General features: G+C 37.8%; 1 protein-coding gene across 1 annotated transcript in view; it reads right to left on the bottom strand.

Annotated features, from left to right (window-relative positions):
* Positions 1-995: 995 nt before the first annotated feature.
* The window catches only part of RERG (RAS like estrogen regulated growth inhibitor), a 112,421-nt gene continuing 90,620 nt past the window's right edge, over positions 996-22,796 (bottom strand). Inside the window, exons 3-5 of the mRNA XM_043564847.1 lie at positions 15,444-15,500; positions 4,292-4,365; positions 996-2,726 (exon numbers count right to left, since the gene is read on the bottom strand). Coding sequence (XP_043420782.1) covers positions 2,319-2,726; positions 4,292-4,365; positions 15,444-15,500 — 539 coding nt within the window. The 3' untranslated portion in view covers positions 996-2,318. The remainder of the gene's footprint in view (positions 2,727-4,291; positions 4,366-15,443; positions 15,501-22,796) is intronic.

Here is a 22,796-nt window from a genome sequence, read left to right on the forward strand (position 1 = left end):
CTCCTTATAAGAACTGACTGAGGTCCATCTACAAGCATAGGTATGAGAGAGTGAAAGAGTTGTGATCCTAGAAGATGACAACATTTAGAAAATAATTTTACTCTCCTTTCCTTTTCCATATCCTGTCTAGATGGACATTACCACAAACGAATTACAGCTAGTCTACCTACTTGGTCCTTTCACGTGTAGTTACCTAATCTTGCAGTTTTATGAATTTTTGACATTTTTTCTTACTTCCAAATGCCTTATTTTTTTCTTTCTTTTAATTCCTTCCCTCTGCTCTCCCTTCCCTTTTGTTCCTGAAGAATGATATATGTGGATCTCTCAACTGTTTTTAATGACTACACTCATTATCACCTTTCATATCTTCGTATTTTTGGTTCCATTCTATTCCTTCTGGCTAGAATATTTTCACCATCTCTTTCCTGGATTGCTTGTACGTATTCTTCAGTGTTCAGCTAAGACACTATCAAATGGACTAAATTGTGTCAAGTTATATGCCCAGCTTCTATATAAATATTTCCTAATGAATGAATGAAATCATAAATGAAGCAAGTCTTCCCTACATTTTCTCCTTCCTGTGTCTTAATTCCCACAGCATCAGAATAAGAGCTATATGTCATTTTACTAATATTCCATAGTGGATAATAGTATGGGCTCTACAGTGTCACTGCCTCTCTGGGTTCAAATCCTGACTCTACCCACTAAATAGCTGTGCCGTCATTTTTTCTCAGGGCTCAATATCTTCATCCGTGCAATTGTGATCATCGTAATATCTCTTGCATAAGGTATTTGAGGATTTGATAATACATAAAGTGTGTAAAATAACACCTAAGCATTCTAAAACAATAGCTATTATTATGAACAGGAGCTTGTTTTGTGTATTACATTCACTGCTGCATCGACCCTGCAATTTGATGGTCTTTTCAAGCCTTTCCTAAAATTACAAACTTTTCATGTTATCACAAGAAAGACTGCTTGGATGTGACAGAATGTGAAAATTATGCTTTTTATTATATCACATAAAATAGTTACACCAAATTGTCCAAATGCATTGGTGAATTAAAGCCTTCAACTCTTACAAATTTTTATACATATACTTATGCATTTATAAATACACACATATGTAAAAGATATATATTTTCTTCTAAAATAAAGTGCCCAAATTTTGATATATGGGGGCATAATAGGGAAAAAAGAGTCATAAAGTTTTATCAGTTATAGACCTTACTTCACAATATAAGAATCCGTTTTATACACATTTATTCAGATATAGTGAATTTCAATCACTCATTCTTTTCTGAATTCTAAGTGAATCAACTTATCCTAAAAATTAGAAGAAGTCATGTACCCAATTTAATGAATCAGAGGCTAATTTTTCTTACTGGCATTAGAGCGTTGGCTCCCCCAATGGAAGGTTGGTTCAGCTTTATTCTTACTTTTCCTGTTTTTTGGACTGTTGTCTTTCTGCTAAGATGACAAGCAGAGACAAATGAATGGGGCATCTCTAATCTAAATCCTTTAGTAGCATTCAATAAAGTCAGGGTTTGGTGAAAAGACTCCTAAAGTCTTTACATTGCCCTGGGCTTTGTGAGAAATGGCCCAGCAGGCTCTGAAGATCAATTCTGCCTCTCTTATGCTGAAATCTTACTGAAGCCACACAAGAAGAATCAGAGTACGATGATCAATGGCCCATTGAGAGAGCCCGCTCAAACTGAAATGGAACTCTACTACGGTGGAAAACTGTGAGAACACGTTTGGGTTTAAGGACAAAATAAAGGTTAAAGAAAAACTAGACAATTGGAGATCATTCAGAAAATCCTCTTTTCAAAAAGGAACCAGGGCTCTATTCCCTGCTCCACTGCCTCAGCTACTCTTCCTGGGTTTTTACTGGATCTTCCATTACCTTAGACGTTTAAGATGATCATTTGCAGTCTTTGACAAAGAATGGAATTTAAAAATGCCTTTGAAAGCTTCCAACCTATTGAAGCAAGGTGAAGATGCCTAAAAATAGTGTAATATGAGCCCAGCCATTTCAGAATCTCTGGTGATTACAGGTTCAAACTGCAATAGAGTGTATCTTATTCAAGCAGGAAAGGGAGACATTGTCAGCACTAAAATTGCATAAAACACCCTATGACTTCTCAACATCCAGGAAGCCCGGGAACAATGGGAAGCCCAGGCATTTCCCAGAGTCAGCACAAGGAATGCAGTATTTTCTTTTATTTTTTGGGAAAAGGGGTGGGGGGAAGAGGGCAAGAAAGTGTTTCCAATAACCTCACTCACCTCCGTAGGGGCTTTGCAAGAACAGTGCTGCCTTAACTACTGATTTTGGTGAGCATCTTGTTAATGGCTTGCTTGACATGCGTGGTGGAGCTGCGTCGCCTCGTCTTGCCCTGGACCATCCTCCTGCGACGCACCTCTCGACACAGCTCATAGAATATCTCGGTGATGTTCCCTTCTCCAGTGCAGGCAGAACACTCATAAAAAGCACATGCCAGTTCGGTGGCCAGCTTCTCCCCTTCTTCTGTACTAACCTGTCTGGAGTGGTCCAAGTCAGCTTTGTTTCCAACCAAGATGAGTGTCACATTCTTGGGCTTCTTGACCTCATCCAGGATGTTCTTAAGTGGCAGCACTTCCTCAAAACTTCCTCGGTCAGTAATGTCATAAACCAGCACAAAGCCTTCTCCCCAACGCATGTGTCCTTCCCTCTGAATGGTGTCTTCCTGTTGACAAGAAAACAATGGCAGTTGGGAGAATTAGAAGTAATCACCATGTATAGATGTGGCTAATGCCAATGGTGATTCCTTAATTACTACTCCATGTCATTAAAATTTCTTGATAGTCTGCCTGTACAAGCTTACCTTCTACTCCAATCACTTTGGAATAGAAGCATTACTTACTCATAGCAAGATATGTTGGGGAACTAAAAACGTTCTTAACTGCATAGACCTTTAACTTTCTGCTTCTAATTTTCTTCTTGCCATATCATTAAATCCATAATTACAAGAACTATAAAGAAATTATCTTAGTTGAACACACTGCCTCTAAGGCTTTTCATCACAAAGAATTGGCAAATAGGTAACAGACAAGTAGACATTACCCCACCCTATAGAGATCAGATTTAGAGGCACAGCTTAGTGAATGGTTTTGATTTTGTTTTTTGCTTTAATCTCTTTGTCTTCGGCTTATAGACAATTAGGCACCAGGGACAGAAAAACAGTGAACAAATGGATAGAAAGTCAAACTCAAAGCTAGGGGCTTTGGGCTTTTTTTTTTCTATCTTAACACCACAGAAATATTATAAAGTCCCAATAATGATAGAAATTCATTTCAAGTGGTTTTCTAAGGGGATGATCACTCCTTCTTAGGAAAGTAGCACGTATGATTTGAAAATGCATTGCCCTCATGAGCTCAAATAACCTTTGCAGACATGTAATTCCCTGTCGCCTCTTTCTAGAATCAGGGCTGGGTGGAAGGAAAAAGATAAAAAGGAGGTGATGGTGAGAAAGAAAAGTGTATAGCTAGTTACAAGAACGTTTCTTGGATTAAACAGTTTAATTCAAGTCTTCTTTGGGTCATAGGTCACTGATGAAGCACCATGGAATGCGTCAGCTTCCTGATTTTCATTCTTAGTGGTCATTCTTATTCTTGGGAATGAAACCTATCCTATGAACGCATTTGTAATCTCAGAACATATGGACATCAGAGCAAATTTATATTAGCTTCCTTTTTAATGGATTATTATTGTTCAATTATGTGGCTCAAATTTTCAATAGGATATGGTGAGGTCTGGAAAGAATATTACAGGAGAGATTCCCAAATAAAGTATTCTGAAAAAATATTCGGAGGTTATATAAGTTTGGAACAGAACAGCTACAGAAACTCTTAAGGATTCATCATATGCTAAGGCATACTAAAGGCTCTGAGAACTACTCCAGTAAAAATATCTGCTTCACTCTATCAGAGCATTTCAAACACTGAACCATGAATCTATTAATATCTTGCCATCCCCCAAAAATATATGTTGGTAATTCTATTCTGGATGACGTCATGTGAATGTTATTTTCAACCTCCCCCAACCCCTGAAGTACTGGGCAATTTATATAAGGATGCATACACAAGCTGTTGCAAATATGTTAATATACAAATAACTAGATAATTAAAGAAAAAAGTCTTTAGGCATAATTAGTTAATTGTAGGAAAATATCTTAATTTTGTTTATAGAATGCACATACATGTATCATTTTTATTTAATACAGAAAACATTTTAGCTGAACCCTTTATTCACCTGACCAGCAGTATCTAGTATCTCCATGGTAACAACTTCATCATCAATGTTTGCTTGGTGTCGGTAGGTTGATTCTGAGGGAATGAGCAGAAAAAAAAAAGAAGATAAAAAAGTAAATAAGTGCATGATTTAATTCGACCTTTAGTCACAGAAGTATGTCTGTTTATTTGGCATAAGGAAATGTGCATCCTGGAAGGAGAGGATGGATGTCTAAGAATGTGCCACTTCTGTACTCTTTAAGATCCTGGAAGTATAGGGTCTCATCAGGGAGCCACAGACTTTCAGGGTATAGCATGGGAGAATCTCTTTGTCTCTTCACTCACTCTATTCTCCTATCAGCTCAGCTTTCTGATGATCTCTTCCTCCTAAAATAAGGCTTCCACATCCTAGACTGAGAAGGTGATTCCCACAAAACACATTCTGTCTTGATACTCCTAAAATCCAGTTTCTGGAAATCACTTTTAATTACTGTTCCTGACAAGATGACATAAAAGCAGGAGCTGTTCATTTCTTTCAAGACCTCAACCCTGACAATGCGATAGACATTAGAGGATGTGGATAGCCATCCATGTAAAAAATTACCATTTAAAGCTATGAAAAACCCTTGTGGCAGTAGGAGATTGGACCCCACATTTGGGGGTTGTGAGGAAAGCAGAGGAAGGCTGGGCCACAGGGATGGAGACACAAGAAAGCAGAGTTCTCTTGCTCTTATTACCTCTTCAAGGTAGAAAAATAACAGCTCAGTACCAGCTGAAGGCTGGTAGGTTAATATCAGAGTGGTCGGTCCCCAAGCTCTACTGGGGTGAGGAGAAGTTAGGAGAAGTGAGAACTTTGGGTGGTCTGAGTGTGCCTTTCACCACATGAAATTTAAACCAGAGATTAAAATAAATACCACCCGGTGCTGCTCTGTATGAAAACTAGAACAGTTGAAATAATGAAGTCAACAAATGTTTGACCGAGCTGAAGGCCAGGTTGGGGAACTCTTCCAGAAGATATCAGTAAATGATAAGAAGAAGAAAAATGTAAAGCTAAAATATAAGAGTGATGGATAATAGATCTAGACATGTTATTATCTCTTATAAAATGAGCCTCAAAGAGAATAAAACATATGGGGGGTGGGGGATGGGGGTAAACATATATGAGGCTGTAATATCTGAGAATTTCTAAGATAAAAGACATTGAACAATTCAGTTCAAATGGACAAAAAGGGCACACAAGAGGAAAAGCCCCATATATAAAACAATTATAGAAAAATTTAGGGATATCAATGATACAGAAAATTTTTAAAGGATCTAGAGAAAAAAGGCAAATCACTTACAAAAGGACTTGACTCAGATTGATATTAGACTTCTCACCAGTAAAACTGAATTCAAGGTCCCAATGGAGTAAAACAAAGGAATAAAACCACATTGAAAGTAATTGAGAACTACTATTCTAGATGATACCAATATATCAGGATGTGAGGGCTGGGGAGAGACAAGAGGCATATTTGAATGAACTAATGTAGTTGTCTTACTCCCGAAGATGACATCAATAAATAAGAATAGGAAAAAAGTGAGTTAAGTAGTCAACTCAACATATCAGAAGAGGAACATAGAATAAATCCAAGAAAATAGGAGGAAAGAAAGAAAAGAGAAAAAAGTGCAGAAGAAAAAATTAGACAAGGTTAACAAACCAAAGCATGAGGCTTGAAAGGATTAAAAAAAGAGGCGGGGAGTAGAGATAAAAAAAAATGTGGCAATACTGACTAGTAAATTGAAAAAGAAGGAGTAATCAAACAAAATTTGGCATAAAGGAAGAAATAACTACATATTCTGATGAAATGAAAATACAATAATATTATGAACTGTATACCAACACATTTCAAACCCTGATAAATTCTTGGATTAAAAGATGCACTGATGGGTGCACTGAGAACTACAGCACTTAAGTTGATCAATAACCAGTAAATAATTTAGACATTAATTGTAGATCTCTTCTAATCATGAAAAGCAACTGCATCCAATTGGTTTTAAAGGAGATTTCTAGAAACATTAAACAAGTTGTTCTAGAAAATAGAAAAGGATATCTATCCAATTCCTTTTATGGGGCATATGCTGACTCTATTAAGTATTACAAGAGTAATAAGAGAAAAAATAAAATAAAATCATAGGTTCACTTCATTCTTGAACATTGATTCATAAATTTTTTTAAGTTTTTTTTTTAAGTTGATTTTTTGAGAGAAAGACAGAGACAGAGATAAAGACAGAGAGCAAGAGCAGGGTAGGGGCACAGAGAGAGAGAGAGAGAGAGAGAGAGAGAGAGAGAGAGAATCCCAAGCAGGCTCCATGCTGTCAGCACAGAGCCTGATGCAGGGCTCAATCCCACAAACCATGAGATCATGACCCAAGCCGGGATCAAGAGTTTGATGAGCCACCCAGACACCCTAGAGTCATGAATTCTAAATAAAATATTATCCAATGGAATCTAACAGTGTAATAAGAAAAGTATATCACTGATCAGTTAATTTCAAAAATGCAGGGTGTTTAAAATCTATCAGTGCAATTTTTTTCAGTTTTTATTTAACCAGTTAGTTATACACCTGGTGCTCATCATAAGTGGACTTCTTAATCCTCGTCACCTATTTCACCCATCCCTCCACCCACTGCCCTCCCCCCCCCCCCCCCCCCCCCCCCCCCGCTAACCATCAGTTTGTTCTCTATAGTTAAGAGTCTATTTCTTGGTTTGCCTCTCTACCCCTCCCGCCCCCATCATTATTTGTTTTGTTGCTAAAATTCCACATATGAGTGAGATCATATGGTATCTGTCTTTCCCTGGTTGACTTTTTTTGCTTAGCGTGATACTCTCTAGCTCCATCCACATTGTGGCAAATGGTAAGATGCCATTCTTTTTTATGTCTGAGTAGTATTTCATTGTATATACATACAACCTCTTCTTTATCCATTCATCAGTTGATGGAAATTTGGGCTCTTTCCATAATTTGGAGAGGTTTTTAAAAAATTTTTTAATGTTTATTTATTTTTGAGAGAGAGAAAGAGACAGAGCGTGAGCAGAGGAGGGGCAGAGAGAGAGGGAGACACAGAATCTGAAGTAGGATCCAGGTTCTGAGATGTCAGCACAGAGCCTGATGCGGGGCTCGAACTCACAGACTGTGAGATCATGACCTGAGCCAAAGTCGGATGCTTAACCGACTGAGCCACCCAGGTGCCCCAAAATTTGGGTATTGTTTCTATCCATGCAATGTAATACACTGAAGCACTAAAGGGAAAAAAAAAGCACTAGAATAAAGAACCACATGATTACCATTATAGGAAGATCTATAGCACAATGAAGTTTATATGAATTTAAAGTATATGGATACACACAAAAATACCTTTTTCAAAAAATATGTAATACTTAGTACATACTGCTTGCCATTTGAACATGAATTGTTCTAATGCTTTACTCATATTAATTCATTTAATCTTCACAAATATCTCTGTGGTAGGTATTACTGTTACCTCCATTATACACAAGGATACTGAGGCACAACAACATTTAATAACTTGTCAAAGGTCACACAGGGATAAGTGGTAAGTAAGTGGTAGCATTGGCCTTGAAACTCAGGAAGACTGCCTTTGGAATTCGGCTTCTACCACTATGTAAAGTGTCAAACATATTAGATTATACACCTATGGGAAAGAGGAGGGCAATGGTGTCAAATGGGAATGCCAGAAAAAGAAAGTGAAATAATATAAATAAAATAGATAATAATAGAAATATAATAATACCTAAAATATACGATATAATTATGTAAACATAATATAAATAATATAAAGGCTTCACAAGCACATGGATACAGCAGTATGATTAATTTAATTCTTTACACCTCAACTATCCAATTCACCAACCAATCGACCAACCAACCAAATAAACCTGCAGGTTTCTCTCTCAACAGGGTAACCAGTGAGCCAGTCCTTTTATTTATTTGTTCTTATCTCATTTTTCTGACTTTCATTTCTTTATCTCATCAACTATTTTACAGTTCTTTTGGGACCACACAGTTTTTTGCTACTTTGCTACAAATATATCGTCCTACCTAAAAATACAAACTGCAGAAAGGAGGCTTAACTAAGTGGCATAACCTAGCCTTCTACCTGCCATCAGCCTGTGTCATGATCATTGCCATAGGCATGGCACATAACTGAAGTCTTTTCTGAACAGTAAAATGCAAATTTTTAAAAATATTTATTTATTTTTGAAAGAGAGACAGAGTGTGAGCAGGGGAAGGGCAGAGACAGAGGGAGACACAGAATCTGAAGCAGGTTCCAGGCTCTGAGCTGTCAGCACAGAGCCTTTTGCGGGGCTCAAACTCATGAACCGTGAGATCATGAGCTGAGCCGAAGTCGGATGCTTAACAGACTGAGCCACCCAGGCGCCCCTGAATAGTAAAATTTTAAAGTGAGGTTATGTTTGGGGTGCCTGGGTGTCTGTTGAGCATCAGAGTCTTGATTTCAGCTCAGGTCATAATCTCATGGTTGTGAGATCGAGCCCTGCGTGTTGAGTGTGGAGCCTGTTTAAGATTCTCTCTCTCTGCCCCTCCCCTGCTCAAGTGCGTGCGCTCTCTCCCTCTCTCTCAAAAAAATAGTGAGGTTATACTTAATATATTTTAATAAGCATATTTTGCAGCATTATTATTCTCTTAGAATAGGTAATCCATACGTGGTATGGACAATGGTTCTCAATTCTAGAACATTTCATCCCCCTACTCTTTATGTTAAATGGGAGGTTATTCTTTTGTATAATTTACTGCTCTAAAATACCATTTACAGGAGCATGTGGGTGGCTCAGTGGGTTAAGCGGCAGTCTTTGGCTCAGGTCACAATCTCGAGGTTTGCGAGTTCAAGCCTCCGGTGGGCTCTGTGGTGACAGCTCAGTCTGGAGCTTGCTTTGAATTCTGTATCTCCCTCTCTCCCTGCCCCTCTCCCCTGCTTTCTCTCTCCCTCTCTCTCTCTCAAATAAATAAATAGTAAAAAATTTAAAAAAACACCATTTACAGCAACTACTCATGTATGAATCTTCTCTCAATGATTTCCTTTTGCATCTTCAGTGCTCCAGCTTGAGGAAGAGAGGCCCAGACTGCAGCATGCATGCTAGGATCTATGTCCTTTCTGTCTCTCCTGCTACTGTTCAGTGGTGGCCTTTGTGCTACCTTCCTTTTTAAAAGGGCTGGCATCCACCCTGGGGCCTGGAAAACAGAGTTCTGGGCCCTCTTCCATCTCCTTACACCATAAGTTGCCTGACAGACAGCGACATTTTTCTCTGTTGCTTCCATGATAAATAGGATATGTGTTTCAACCACAGAAGGCCACAGTAGGGGGGAAATAAAATATAATGAAAATTGTATGGAGCTGTGCGATTCTTTGGCTGTTTGTTAGCTAAAACGAAAGTGATGAAATGCAGGAAATGAGGGAATGTCTGTCACAGACACAGCAGCGGGGAGTGACAGTGATTTCATCTAAGCTGAATACTGGTTTTATGCCATTTTGAGCCTTCTCTCTTTAAGCCTCTTCTCTCATTAGAAACACATATCTTCACGTAAACAGCGGAAGTATAGCCCACACAGGCAAAATGTACATCTGTGTGCTAACTGCAATGAAGATATAATTCTAAAAAATGTACTGAGCACTTTTTGGAATTAAACTCCACTATGCATTTTAAAACGTAAGAGACAATGTGAATCTGTGTGGAGGTTGGACACACTTTTCATTTTGTTCATATTAACTTAAAATGTAATTTTGAGTCTTTTTTTTCTTTTCTTCCTTTTTCTTTTTTCTTTGAGAGAGAGAGAGCGTGTGTGCATGTGTGCACGCAGAGAGCAGGGGGGCAGAGGGAAAGGGACAGAGAGAATCTTAAGCAGGCTCCACACCTTGTGTGGAGTCTGACTTGGGGCTTGATCCTATGACTCTGGGAGCATGACCTGAACCTAAATCAAGAGTCAGAAGCTCAACCAACTGAGCCACCCAGGCACCCCAAGTCTTTTTTTCCCTTTTAAAGGGAAGCGGGGGGTGATTATTTTTTTTAAATTTTTTTTTAACGTTTATTTATTTTTGAGACAGAGAGAGACAGAGCATGAACGGGGGAGGGTCAGAGAGAGAGGGAGACACAGAATCCGAAACAGGCTCCAGGCTCTGAGTAGTCAACACAGAGCCCGACGCAGGGCTCGAACTCACATACCGCGAGATCGTGACCTGAGCCGAAGTCGGACGCTTAACCGACTGAGCCAACCAGGCGCCCCAAGGGGGGTGATTATTTAAGGCATATATCTAAATGAACCAAAATATCATATACTATAACACCAATTATTAGTTTCAAGATGAAATTAGGCATATTAAAAATTATATCTGAGTTTCATTGTATATGAACTGCATTCAGCAACATTTTTATAAATCGAAGTATATTTTGTATATTCTAAGAGAAATTGATGCTCAGAGGGACGTCGTATATGGTTAATCCTTTTACCAATTTAGCTTTTTGCAAATTTCAACGTATTAAGATGGACATGTAGCCAGCACAGTAACAACAGCAGTTAGTAATGTTTTGATTTATGCTACAATGGAAATTGTACTGACTTGAGTTCCATTATTTGACTTGAGTTCTATTACTGGTCTAACCACAAACTAGCCACATAATCTTGGATAAATTTACTTCACTGGCCTTGTTTCCTTATTTGTCAAACGATGATCTTTACGTTCCTTGCTGAGCCGATATTAAATAGTTCCATGAGTCGGCTAAGCACCTCTGCCTTAGTATCCAGTTGAGTAAATTTGTTCCGGGTGTGCCTCTCTCTTGGATAAGCCTTTCCAAACAGAGGGTAGGGCAGTGCAGGAAGGAAGAACCAATCACAAAATCAAAGTGCCAATGGATCTGTCTGCCAATTCCTACCCTCATTCCCATCTGAGCCTTTACTAATGACACAGAGAGCCCTGTAATCCATTCAAATGGAGTAGGGTGCCTCCAATACAGTAGTAGTAGCAGTAAGTGCTGATGAATAGTTTCTCTTCCTCTCCAAACACACACACACACACACACACACACCTATACACACCATTTCAGCCTTTACCGTATTCTCTGGCACGATCAACACTCTCAGAGGGTAATACGACTCTCAGAAGTAGGGATTCAGTTCTTGCTGGGGATCTAATCAGAACATGGACCGTGTTGTTCTACAACTAGAATATTACACTCACCACCATCAGGGTTTTTCCTGGTCAGATGATGCAAGTCCCAAATCTCACAGGCTGCAGTGCTGGTTTTCAAATGCTATTCCTAGGCCAGCTCTGGTCTCTGACAAAGAGTTCACTGATCCCACAGTGAAATAAAAAAAAATTAAGGAAAACTAAATTTCTTAGGTTATATCCTCCAAAAAAAATTGGATGTTAAAGGTATTCGCTGCTTCTATGAAATGCAAGTGCAAATAGAATCTGGGTTTAGTTCTCTCTCACCCTCTGAGCCTTGCTTACATCCCTAATTGGAGTTCCTATGAAAATCCTTCTCCTTAAAAAAACAAAAAGTGGGGTGCCTGGGTGGCTCAATCGGTTAAGCATCCGCCTTCGGCGCAGGTCATGATCTGGCAGTTCATGGGTTCAAGCCCGTGTCGGGTTCTGTGCTGCCAGCTCAGAGCTTGGAGTCTGCTTCGGATTCTGTCTCTCTCTCTTTCTCTCTTTCTCTGCCCCTCTTCCACTCACACTCTGTCTCTTTCTCCTTCAAAAATAAATATTAAAAACAATTAAAAAAACAAAAAGCAAAACCTACTGAAATCTAAAAGTCTGGGACTCATTTGCTAGTGTACTAGCAAATCTATTCTTCATAGATTTACTTCAGAGCAGTAGATATTATTCCAACTGGGTTAATATGTGGAATGGTGTTCATAGTCTTCAGCTTCTCATGGGGCAATAATTCTGTTACAGGTGGAAAAAATTGCACTATTAAACATTTTTTTCCCTTTCTTTCTCTTATTGAAATATAATTAACATACAGTGTTATACCCCATGGTTTTGAGGAAGGCTCTGAATTCAGAATTCAAGACTGGTTTTTACAGATATGCCACTTTGCTTTTTAATGGTAGCTTTCCCTTTTTGGTGGTGGTTTTGAAACTCTATGACAAAATGTAGTGAAGTCCAGGACGTGCTTGATTCATCTTGAATCAAATAGATGGGGGGCTCCTGTTAGCTAGAACACTGGGGACTTCTAGCACACAAATACACACACATGCACACACACACACACACACACACATCAGTTTCCAGGGTGAGTTCGTAAAACTCTCACCTGGGAGTGAGTCATATGCCTGGTACTCCCGAAGTCTGATCAACGCTTTGTTGCTTAGCAGCTGAAATCCTTTCTGAACAGTACAGTACAAGGTCACTCAATAAAGTTTCATTGTTCTTAGTGAAGGAGGTCTGCATTATAAATAACTGATACAGGCAGATTTCTATTAACAGCAGTTGTTTTTCAGAATGAATAAAAGAAAAGGGAAAATGGTTCACCTAAGACTAATGTAAAATAGTAACATTAGTTACTGGAACATATTCAGAGAGGTAAAAAAATTTATGAGATCATTTTTCATAAGTTTCATCTTTTGTTGAGATACACTGGGATTGGTAAATAAGATTAGTATTTTTCTACTGAACGCCCATAGCCATTAAGAGTCTCTGAACTACAATCTTTATAGAAATTATGTAAGTAATAAAAATGTAAGAGTAAGCATTTACTTATGTGGGACAAACAATACACAATTGTTTGATATTTTAAAACCAAGTGTGTTCTTGATCCAAATACATCCTCTTAAGATTAGATTGTGGCTATATTCAAAACATTTTTAAAATTATTGATGTTTAAAAACTATTTAATAGCAAAAACAGAGAAGTAAAGATTAATAAATGTAGAGGCATACTATTAGATTTAAAACAAAACCCTGAATCCCATAAGGATGTGACTCTTCTCAAAGTAATTTATAGTTTTAATGCAATTCTAATCAAAATCATGTCATGTTATGACAGAGTTTTTAAAATTGGCCTGGGGGCGCCTGGGTGGCGCAGTCGGTTAAGCGTCCGACTTCAGCCAGGTCACGATCTCGCGGTCCGTGAGTTCGAGCCCCGTGTCAGGCTCTGGGCTGATGGCTCAGAGCCTGGAGCCTGTTTCCGATTCTGTGTCTCCCTCTCTCTCTGCCCCTCCCCCGTTCATGCTCTGTCTCTCTCTGTCCCAAAAATAAATAAACGTTGAAAAAAAAATTAAAAAAAAAATTGGCCTGGAAGAATAAACTAGAAATACTGGCCAAGATAATTTTGTAGAAAGTTAAAGAGAGAAGATTTTCCCTCCTGTGTGTCACAATGTGCTAAAAAGCATACAGTTATCAAGAGTGCGGTACTGGGGATAGACATGAGAAGCAAATCTAGAACTGCAGCCTAGTGTAAATAATCCAGTGTATTAAAAACAAAAACAAAAACAGCTTTGAAAGTAGTGGGGAAAGGTGGGGACCATTTACTAAACAATAGTAGGAAAGTTTGTCAACTATTTGGAAAGATTGTTTGATCTTCAGTGTGTACTTCTCACTAAAATAAGTTCCAGATAGATTAAAAAGTTAAAAAATAAGTAAACTATAAGATCACTCTGTATTCCTTCTCAGTCCAGTCTTCCTTCATAGTACTTATCACTATTCATTGTTTATTTGTTTATTGACTCTTCTGTCTTTACTAGACTGTTAGCTCAGAAAAAGCCACAGGCTTAGAAAAAGCCACAGGCTTTCTCTTTCTGCCTATTGGTTTATCTTCACCACCTAGAATAATATATATGGCATTATATATATATATATATATATATATATATATATATATATGTCGTATATAATATATATGACATAGGAGGCATTTAATACTTATTTGTTGAATGAATGAGCAAAATCAATGAAAGGAGGCACAAAGGGAAGCCCAATGTGGGGCTCAAACCCACAACCCTGAGATCAAGAGCTGGATGCCCTACCAACTGAACCACCCAAGTGCCCCAAGAAGGCTGCCTTTTAACTTGAACATATGTATGTAGGGGCGCCTGGGTGGCTCAGTTGGCTACGCGGCCGACTTCCGCTCAGGTCATGATCTTAATGGTTCGTGGGTTCGAGCCCCGCATCGGGCTCTGTGCTGACAACTCAGAGCCTGGAGCCTGCTTCGGATTCTGTTTCCCTCTCTCTGCCCCTCCCCCACTTGTGCTCTTTCTCTGTCTCTCATAAATAAATGAACATTAAAAAATTAAATTGAACATATGTCAGCTTGGAGTGATAACCAAAACAAAACAAAATGAAACTTTCAAAAGAGGAGTATTCTTTGCCCGTTTCACTATTCTGAGTGAGGCCAGCTCAACCTGGACACTATGCCTGGTAATCAAACAATGGATGTACGTCTCTCCTGTCTCTGGATCAAAGTAACAACTTTTACAATACCAGCTGGGCTCCTTGAAGCATCAGAAACAAAACTCAAAGGATTCACGCGGAATAAAATCTGAAGCTTAAATTAGAACCCATGGATTGTCAGCATTATTTTGAAGATGGTAACTGAATAGGTATCTGATATGTTTTGGACAATTTAAAAAACACCATGAATGGTTCATACATCAATATTATGGCTACTTTCAAGATCCACAGATACCAGGTTTGCTACCACTTTTTTCTTTTTTAAATAGGCTTTGATCAGATTCACTGAAGAGAAATATGGTTTACTTTTATGTTTTCCCAAAATCAGCATTCAGAAGGCTTCTTTTATTGTAATACTCTCCTCAGCATGCCATTCTCTTCCACACCAGATTAGCTTGTGCACTGTGGCATCCTTCTCCCATTAAAACGATGCTACATTTCCAACAGATGGACATCATGTTGTACCCACTCCCTTCTTGTCCCCAGTTTGACCTGATTTCTTCATGTAGGCATGAAAATCCTGCATGGTTCTAAGCACGGAGAGCATGAGACATACGGCTAGCTCTTTGAAGACTTCTTTGCATGATTTGATAAGGCACTTCCCAAGCACCTGGTAGGTACTTCAAAAGGTTGCAACAGAAAATGTTATTGTCTCTTTTGGGTCATAAACTTTGAGTGGAAAGGAAGAGGAAACAAAATTTGACTTACCAAGAGTGGGATCATATTCCCAGATGAAGCGCTTGGTCAGGAATCTCACTACAAGAGCTGTGGAAGAAAAGAGCAACATTTCAAACAAATTTGTTAATTTCCTTATAGTTCTTATCCTTGTATGGAAAGAGAAATCGCCCAGACAACTATATGTGCTTTATAGTTCTTGGCATATAAACCCAATCCATTCATTTATGTTTATTCAGATGCTTTTTCTATTTCATATTGTGGCCTAAAAACTGGTATAATGTTTTAATGGCGCATTAACCAACAGGCTAGATTTGTTCTCTTAGTTATAGGATAAAAACAAACAAACAAAGAAAAGACATCACAATTTGAACATGCCCATATATAAAATTTTTAGCAGAACAATGAATTTGGATGTAAAGTGTCACAATACAGGCATCTGAAGTTTTGAATATTGCTAACAATTGACAAAGGTGAGTTGAAAACATGATTTTTAACTGCAATGAAAAGATCATTAGCTGGTAATTGGTATTATTTAAAAAAACAGATTTTCAAAATTAAGGATTTTATTAGTACTCATTAAAGCTCATCAAAGGTAACACTGATGAAATAATACAGTCAGAGTTAGGGTATGGAACTGGGCTAACACTTCACTTACATGATCTTCTCAACCCTTACCTCCTCCCTATAAGTCAGATACTGTGATTATTCCCATTTTTCAAATAAGGAAACTGAGGCTCTGAAAACTTAACAAATTTAACTGAGCTCACTGAGCTAGTTAGTGGCCAAGTCAGGATTTGAGTCTAAGCAGTCAACTTCCAAAGCCTGTGATTTATCTATTGTTCTAAACTAAATATGAGGCCTGGGCCATTTAGATAATACTTGACTGGAAGCCCATGACAGAAGGAGAGGTGGCATAACTAGAGGAGGCTCTATTGTCCTTAAAACCTGATGGGACACATGCTCAACATTTTCCTATAGGTGTAGCGAAAGCAGCGGCTTTTAATCTTCTTAAAAACATTTTTTTTTTTTTTTTGGAAAGGGGTGTCACAGACACTTTGAAAATGGAATGAAAGCTTGGAATCTTTTCCCTGGTAAAATGTACATACACACATTTTGGCAGATAATTTCAGCAGCCTCATGAGCCCTCTGAAGACCTTTAGTGGTCTTCCTGGGAATCTCACTGATCCTAACAAAAGAATCAATGTCTATCATATTTTATAGTCAAAAAAAAATCTATTATGAGAATATTTTTATTTTTACTGAAATGCCCTGTATGTAGTAACCCAAAGCTACTCTTTGAAGAAAGACAACTAGTCAGCTGGTATTGCCATCAGTCTGTCCTTTGTCTGTTGCCACTGTTAGGATCAACAGAAGTCTGTCATCCCTACCATAGTGCCTTATGTGAAAGATCACAGTGCAATTTGCAATGAGAACCTCAAAACAGAACACAAACATATGTGGCTTGGCTGGAGCCTGAAAGTACGATGTTTTTTCTAATTACAGAGTGTGAGTCTGAATTTAAGCCAAAATATTTGCAGTGCCTAAAGTAGCAAGGCCACTGACCCTATAATACTTCCCACAGTAAGTGTACTTGTGGGTTCATCTGCAATTTTCAGAGTCTGTCACTGTTCACTCTCTTGAGGATGCATTTTTTTGCATGTAAGAAGCAGTAAGCAGTAGCCAATTATTTTTCTGTTTTTAAATTAGCACATTAGTAAACATAACTGCCTGTACTATTGAGTTTTACCATTTGTTAGAGTTATGTAGTTTTAACTCGAAAGGTTTGGACCAGAAAAATTCATTCATCTGACATCCTGAAGCAATGAGGTATTAAAATTAATCAAGTTTCACATAGCTGAAGTTTGAACTTCCCTGATTCTGAGGCCATTTAAACTTTAATTACTTCTCAACAAAATCTTTCTACAATGCATTAGGCTTTCCATTGCCTTTCAAAACCGGGTATATTGAACATAACTGAATCATTTGAAAATGTCTGGATCTTAGTTAACAACCTGGATTAGTGCCCTGTGCGGTTATACAGCAATACTTTGAGAAGCCGAAGAATGGTCAAGGCAGCACAGCTCAAGAGTGCTAGGGCTTAAATGGTTTTAGCTTTTGAATATATGTATTCATACACACATACACACACCTTTTTTCCTCCTTCGAAAACAATGGCTTTCTCTTTTTGCCATGGTCACTGAGACCACCTCCCATAACCAACCCATCTGTATGTCTCCTTTGTGACTTTTATCATTCCAAAGACTGATGAGCCACGTGAATGAGCCTGTTAGAATTTTTTCTCATATTAGAATAAATTAGCTCTGGGGTTGGATTCTAAGGAAGCTGTTCTATGAATACAAAGAGGATTCTGGTGACCTTTGAGATGTCATGTTTGTTTTTGAGAAGCTGCTCCTGCTGGCTGCTGGGTTATTGGCTCCGTTTCAGGAAGGTACTTTCCAATGGGGCAGTGTTGCTAGGCTTAATCACTGATATCAATCTAAATATTTCTAATATTCTTTTTAAGAGATGAACATTATTATTTGATGGCTATTTTGACAATAGGATCATATGTTTTTTTAAACAAAATTTACTCTATTTCAAATACAGCAAAAAACCCCAGCAAAACCATACTGAAAAACTGACATGCCTTATGTTTATTCTTGGAAGACGTGTTTTTATCTCTCTTACACAGATTATTCATGGAAAAGACAAATGCACTGTCTGTATTTTTAAGTTTTAAAAAATATTTTACTTTCAAATTGTCAGTCTAAAGAATGAAAATAATGTTGTATACGTGGAAGTGATAGCTGTTAAAGTCTTGATTACTTACTTTGTTGTTTGAGGTGCTTAAATAACATTCACCACCTACTGATGTAACCATCAATCTTCAGTATTATTTACCCACAAATTTGATTAGAATTTTATTAGGGAATATAACTTTTACGTGGGACATACCTTGCAGGTCTCACCTCCTCCATCACTACCACTCTCTCATCACATGCTTTCACCTGTTAACGATAATGCAATTGTTTCCTTGGGGTGTCCCTCCTTCAGCCGTATCCCTAGAATTCCTTTAAACTACTCTCTATGCAGCAGCCAATGTTTCTGCTAAAACTTAAGCCATCTCATGCCACATTTTTTCCTCAAATTCTTCTTGACCTCATCTCACTGAATAAATACTTACTGACTGCCTGCTCTGTATCAGGTTCTGTTTCAGGTGTTTGGAATAATCCAATAAGCAATTCAAAGATCTCTGACTTTACAGAGCTTATACTCTACCAGGAGGAGACAGATAAAAAATAAAAATAATAAATACGTTACATAATACATTAGAGGTAGTAAGTGCTATGGGAAAGGAAGTAGAACAAGGTAAGGGTATTGGCATTGGGGTAGGAAGATGTAAGAGTTATTATTTAAGATAGGGTGACCAAGATAATCCTCATTGAGGAGGCGGTGTAAGAAACAGATGAGAGAAGATTTCTGGGGGTAGAGTGTTTGAAGGAGAGGGAGAAGCCAGTGCAAAGGCCCTAAAGCAGGAAGGCATGCTTGATATGGTCAGGGAACAACAAGCTGACCCACTGGTGTGGCTAAATCAGAATGGCAACAGTGAGTGGAATAGGAGATGAGGTCATTTCTTGCCACTGTCCCAGTCAGACATTCCATAAATCTACAATTACTATTGTTAATATCCCCACCACTAATAATAATAATAGTGATGATAAAAACAACTGAAATGCTATTTTACTATTATCATTATTTTATTATTATTATCATTATTATTATTATTTTACTTGATTCCTTCTTTAGAATGTATATTCATAAGGGCATTACATTTGTTTGATTTATCACTGTTCTCTAGTATCTGGAACAGTGTCTGGCACACAGTAGACTATAAAATACTTCTTAAATAGATGAGAAAGATTGATCACTTCAGGTCACAGCTCACTCTTCTTAACAGTTAAACAATAACCAGGCATTGAGAGAATAAGCAGAAAATACAATCCAAGAGAATTCACAACAGAACCATGCCATCTTTCTACGACTTTTTCTTGAAAGGTGATATTAACATATAATCTGAATGCCTTCTAATGGCTATTCCATGATCCTTCTACAAATTATACTTCTGGAGTTTACTCAAATGGTTAATACAAAATTGATTTACTTTTCTTTTGAATACCTGGTCCTCTCTATCCCAAGTATCCTGAGCAAAGGTTTTCTTTTGATGCAAAAGGGTGGTTTTGCTAAACTTCATTTCCACTGGCAATCTGATATAAGATCTTGTTTTCCCTGAAGTTTTAAGATTTGACATATTAGATTGGTTGCAGTTAAGTTTCTGTATCCTGAAATATCTTATTTTCTTCCCATTGCCTTGAAAACCTACCTTTCCACTGAATAGGTGAACATGTCTCAAAGTCAATCTGGAGAAGAACATTTTGCCTAATTTATAACCAACATGAATAATTCTTCATTTTATGTGGTTTATTTTTTATATTACTGGAATTGCATTTCATGATTACCTATGAAAGCTGGTTTTAACAAAATGGAAAATTCACGAAGTAGAATTTAATCCAACGATAATATTTCATTTATAAGCAAATGCTAAAAGGCATTATTTCTACAAATAGTTATGTCATTTTGAAATAGATTAACAAGTCTGGGCTAGTTATTCAAAATAATTTCTGATGTCATCATCAAGATGAGGAGGACATTGAAAGTACCAACTTTCGTGATCAGAATAATATTTTAAAATGAAAATTCAATGGATATGATCCATACAGTAGATCAACTTTTGGAAATGAACTTTTTTTTTAACATTTATTTATTTTTGACAGACAGAGCGTGAGCAGGGGAAGGGCAGAGAGAGAGGGAGACACAGAATCAGAAGCAGGCTCCAGGCTCTGACCTGTTAGCACAGAGCCCTATGTGGGGCTCCAACCCACGAACTGTAATGGTTAACAGTGTGATCATGAGATCATGACCTGAGCCAAAGTCAGATACTTATCGGACTAAGCCATGCAGGCGTCCCAGAAATGAACTTTTGAGGTAAATGAAAACTAACACACACGATATTCTTTTGCTCTTAAAGACATTTAACAATATACTCTAGAGATTCCAATAGAACTTTCAAGTGTTACTTTTTACTTACATTTACTTTTTTTAATGTTTATTTTCATTTTTGAGAGAGATAGAAAGAGCATGAGCCAGGGAGGGGAAGAGAGAGATGGGGACAGAGGATCTAAAGTGGGCTCTGTGCTGACAGCAGAGAACCTCAGGCGGGGCTTGAACTCACAAACTGAGAGATCATGACCTGAGCTGAAGTTGGACATTCAACCCACTGAGCCACCTAGGTGCCCCTAGGCCCAAATTCTTAAACAAAATTCTTGTTACATCATTATTTTTCACTTATATCGTTTATGAAATAACCTGAAATAACCTGATTAACAATGCATACAATACAATTGTTCCGTGGCTACGTAAGCATATATGACCGCCTAAATATTTGTGATTATTGTTCTTCTCTATAGGTCCTTTAAAGAAGCATCCTTACTGTAAAGATCTAGTCCTTTTGTCTGAAGGGAACATCCATGTCTTTTCACTGATGTGTACTGAATGCTCTATCAGTTAAAGTAGTTTCCAGTTACCTGTCCTCTCCAAACTTCGGCTTTCTCATCTGTAACAGATGGCTAGCCACCTTGTGGGTCAGAGTTGATTCCTTTCCTTCCTCTGATCCCCACAGACTTGTGCAACCTGAATTTCAATTACTTTCAGTAGCACTCCTTATGCTTACGTCAGCCCAGAAGACTGACTGTACTACTTAATATGCACATTCACCTCTTAACGCATCTAATCATGTTGTTACCTCTGCCTCGAAGGTCCCTATCCAACTAATAAAATCCTAATCATCCTTCAAAATCTAATTCAAATATAACCTCCTTTGTGAAACCTTTCCTTTCTTTCTATTAGTTATTGCTGCTGAACAAATCTATCTCAAAACTCAGCAGCATGCAACAATAAGCATTTATCATGGGAAAATTATAATAAGCTTATGGAATTGTGGTCGACTGATTGTTCTGGAAAAAGCCTGCTACACATGTTTCAAATGGCCAGTTCAGATATTTTTTAAGACAGGCAAAGAATCTGTGGTTCAATTAAGTACTTCAAAGAACTTCATCACCTGAATTCCTTTTGGATTTTATCTATAATCCTGATAACACACCCAGTGAAAACCATTGATTTAATGCAGACTCAAAGATTGTGCTTGTTATCTACTACATTCATATCATAATGAAAAGTTATTATGAATATATATTAAGTGATGTGTATGGTTTTCATTCTGTAACCTGCAGAACCTTCATAAAAAATACACAGTTACTTTTTTTTTAAGTTTATTTATTTTCAGAAAGACAGAGAGAGAGAGAATAAGTGGGGAAGGGGCAGAGAGAGGCAGAGGGAGAGAGAAAATCCCAAGCAGGCTGCAGCTCTCAGCACAGAGCCTGATGTGGGGCTTGATCCCATGACCCTGGGATCATGACCTGAGCCAAAATCAAGAGTCTGATGGATGCTTAACTGACTGAGCCACCCAGGTACCCCATATATAGTTACTTTTAAGTTGTAAGGCAATGAAGTAGTCTTTAATGACCTTCCATAAGAGTATGCTAAATTCAGAACAATTATGTCGCAGAGTGTCAATTATTCTGTGAAAAATAAACAGCTATTTTTGTTACAGGAAAAGAAGGCAAATGTGGACAATACACACAGTCATAGTCCACTATCGGTTGTAAGTATGTTCACAACTTGTTATTCAAATTTTTTCTCTTTTTTTACAACAAAATTTTTCAATGTTTCATAGAATTCTTAAAGCTTGAAAACCACATGGAAACATTATAATAAATTTACGCAGCATCCTAAACGTGAAACTTCTCAAAATTATGCTGCAGCTGGGAGATAGAGTAGCTCTCTCCCCGTCTTCTCCTCCTTTCTACTTCAGTACAGAATTTACAGAATCTTTACTTGGCCAGCAGAAAACAAGAGGCAATGGTGTGTATTCCTAAGCCAACACGGGTGGCCAAATCAACAGTAAATTGCTTTCAGTTTGAATTTTATGAATGTCACAATCAATGATGTATTTGAAAAATAATGAACAATACAAAGGTGAGAGAGTTTAATACAACTTGGGAATTGTTTTTCTCACTTCATTAAACACTGATGTGCTTAAGCAATATCATAAACATTATGATGGGAAAGCATTTAAAAATAATGCAGTATTGTTAGTATCACTATCCACGTTCATCTATTGAGAATGCACTATTAGGTCGGGTGTTATGCCATATCTTTACATACATAGTTGACCCTTGAACAACACAGGTTTGAACTGTGTGTCTA

This window comes from Prionailurus bengalensis, chromosome B4 (assembly GCF_016509475.1).
Source record: "Prionailurus bengalensis isolate Pbe53 chromosome B4, Fcat_Pben_1.1_paternal_pri, whole genome shotgun sequence".
NCBI classification, from domain to species: domain Eukaryota; kingdom Metazoa; phylum Chordata; class Mammalia; order Carnivora; family Felidae; genus Prionailurus; species Prionailurus bengalensis.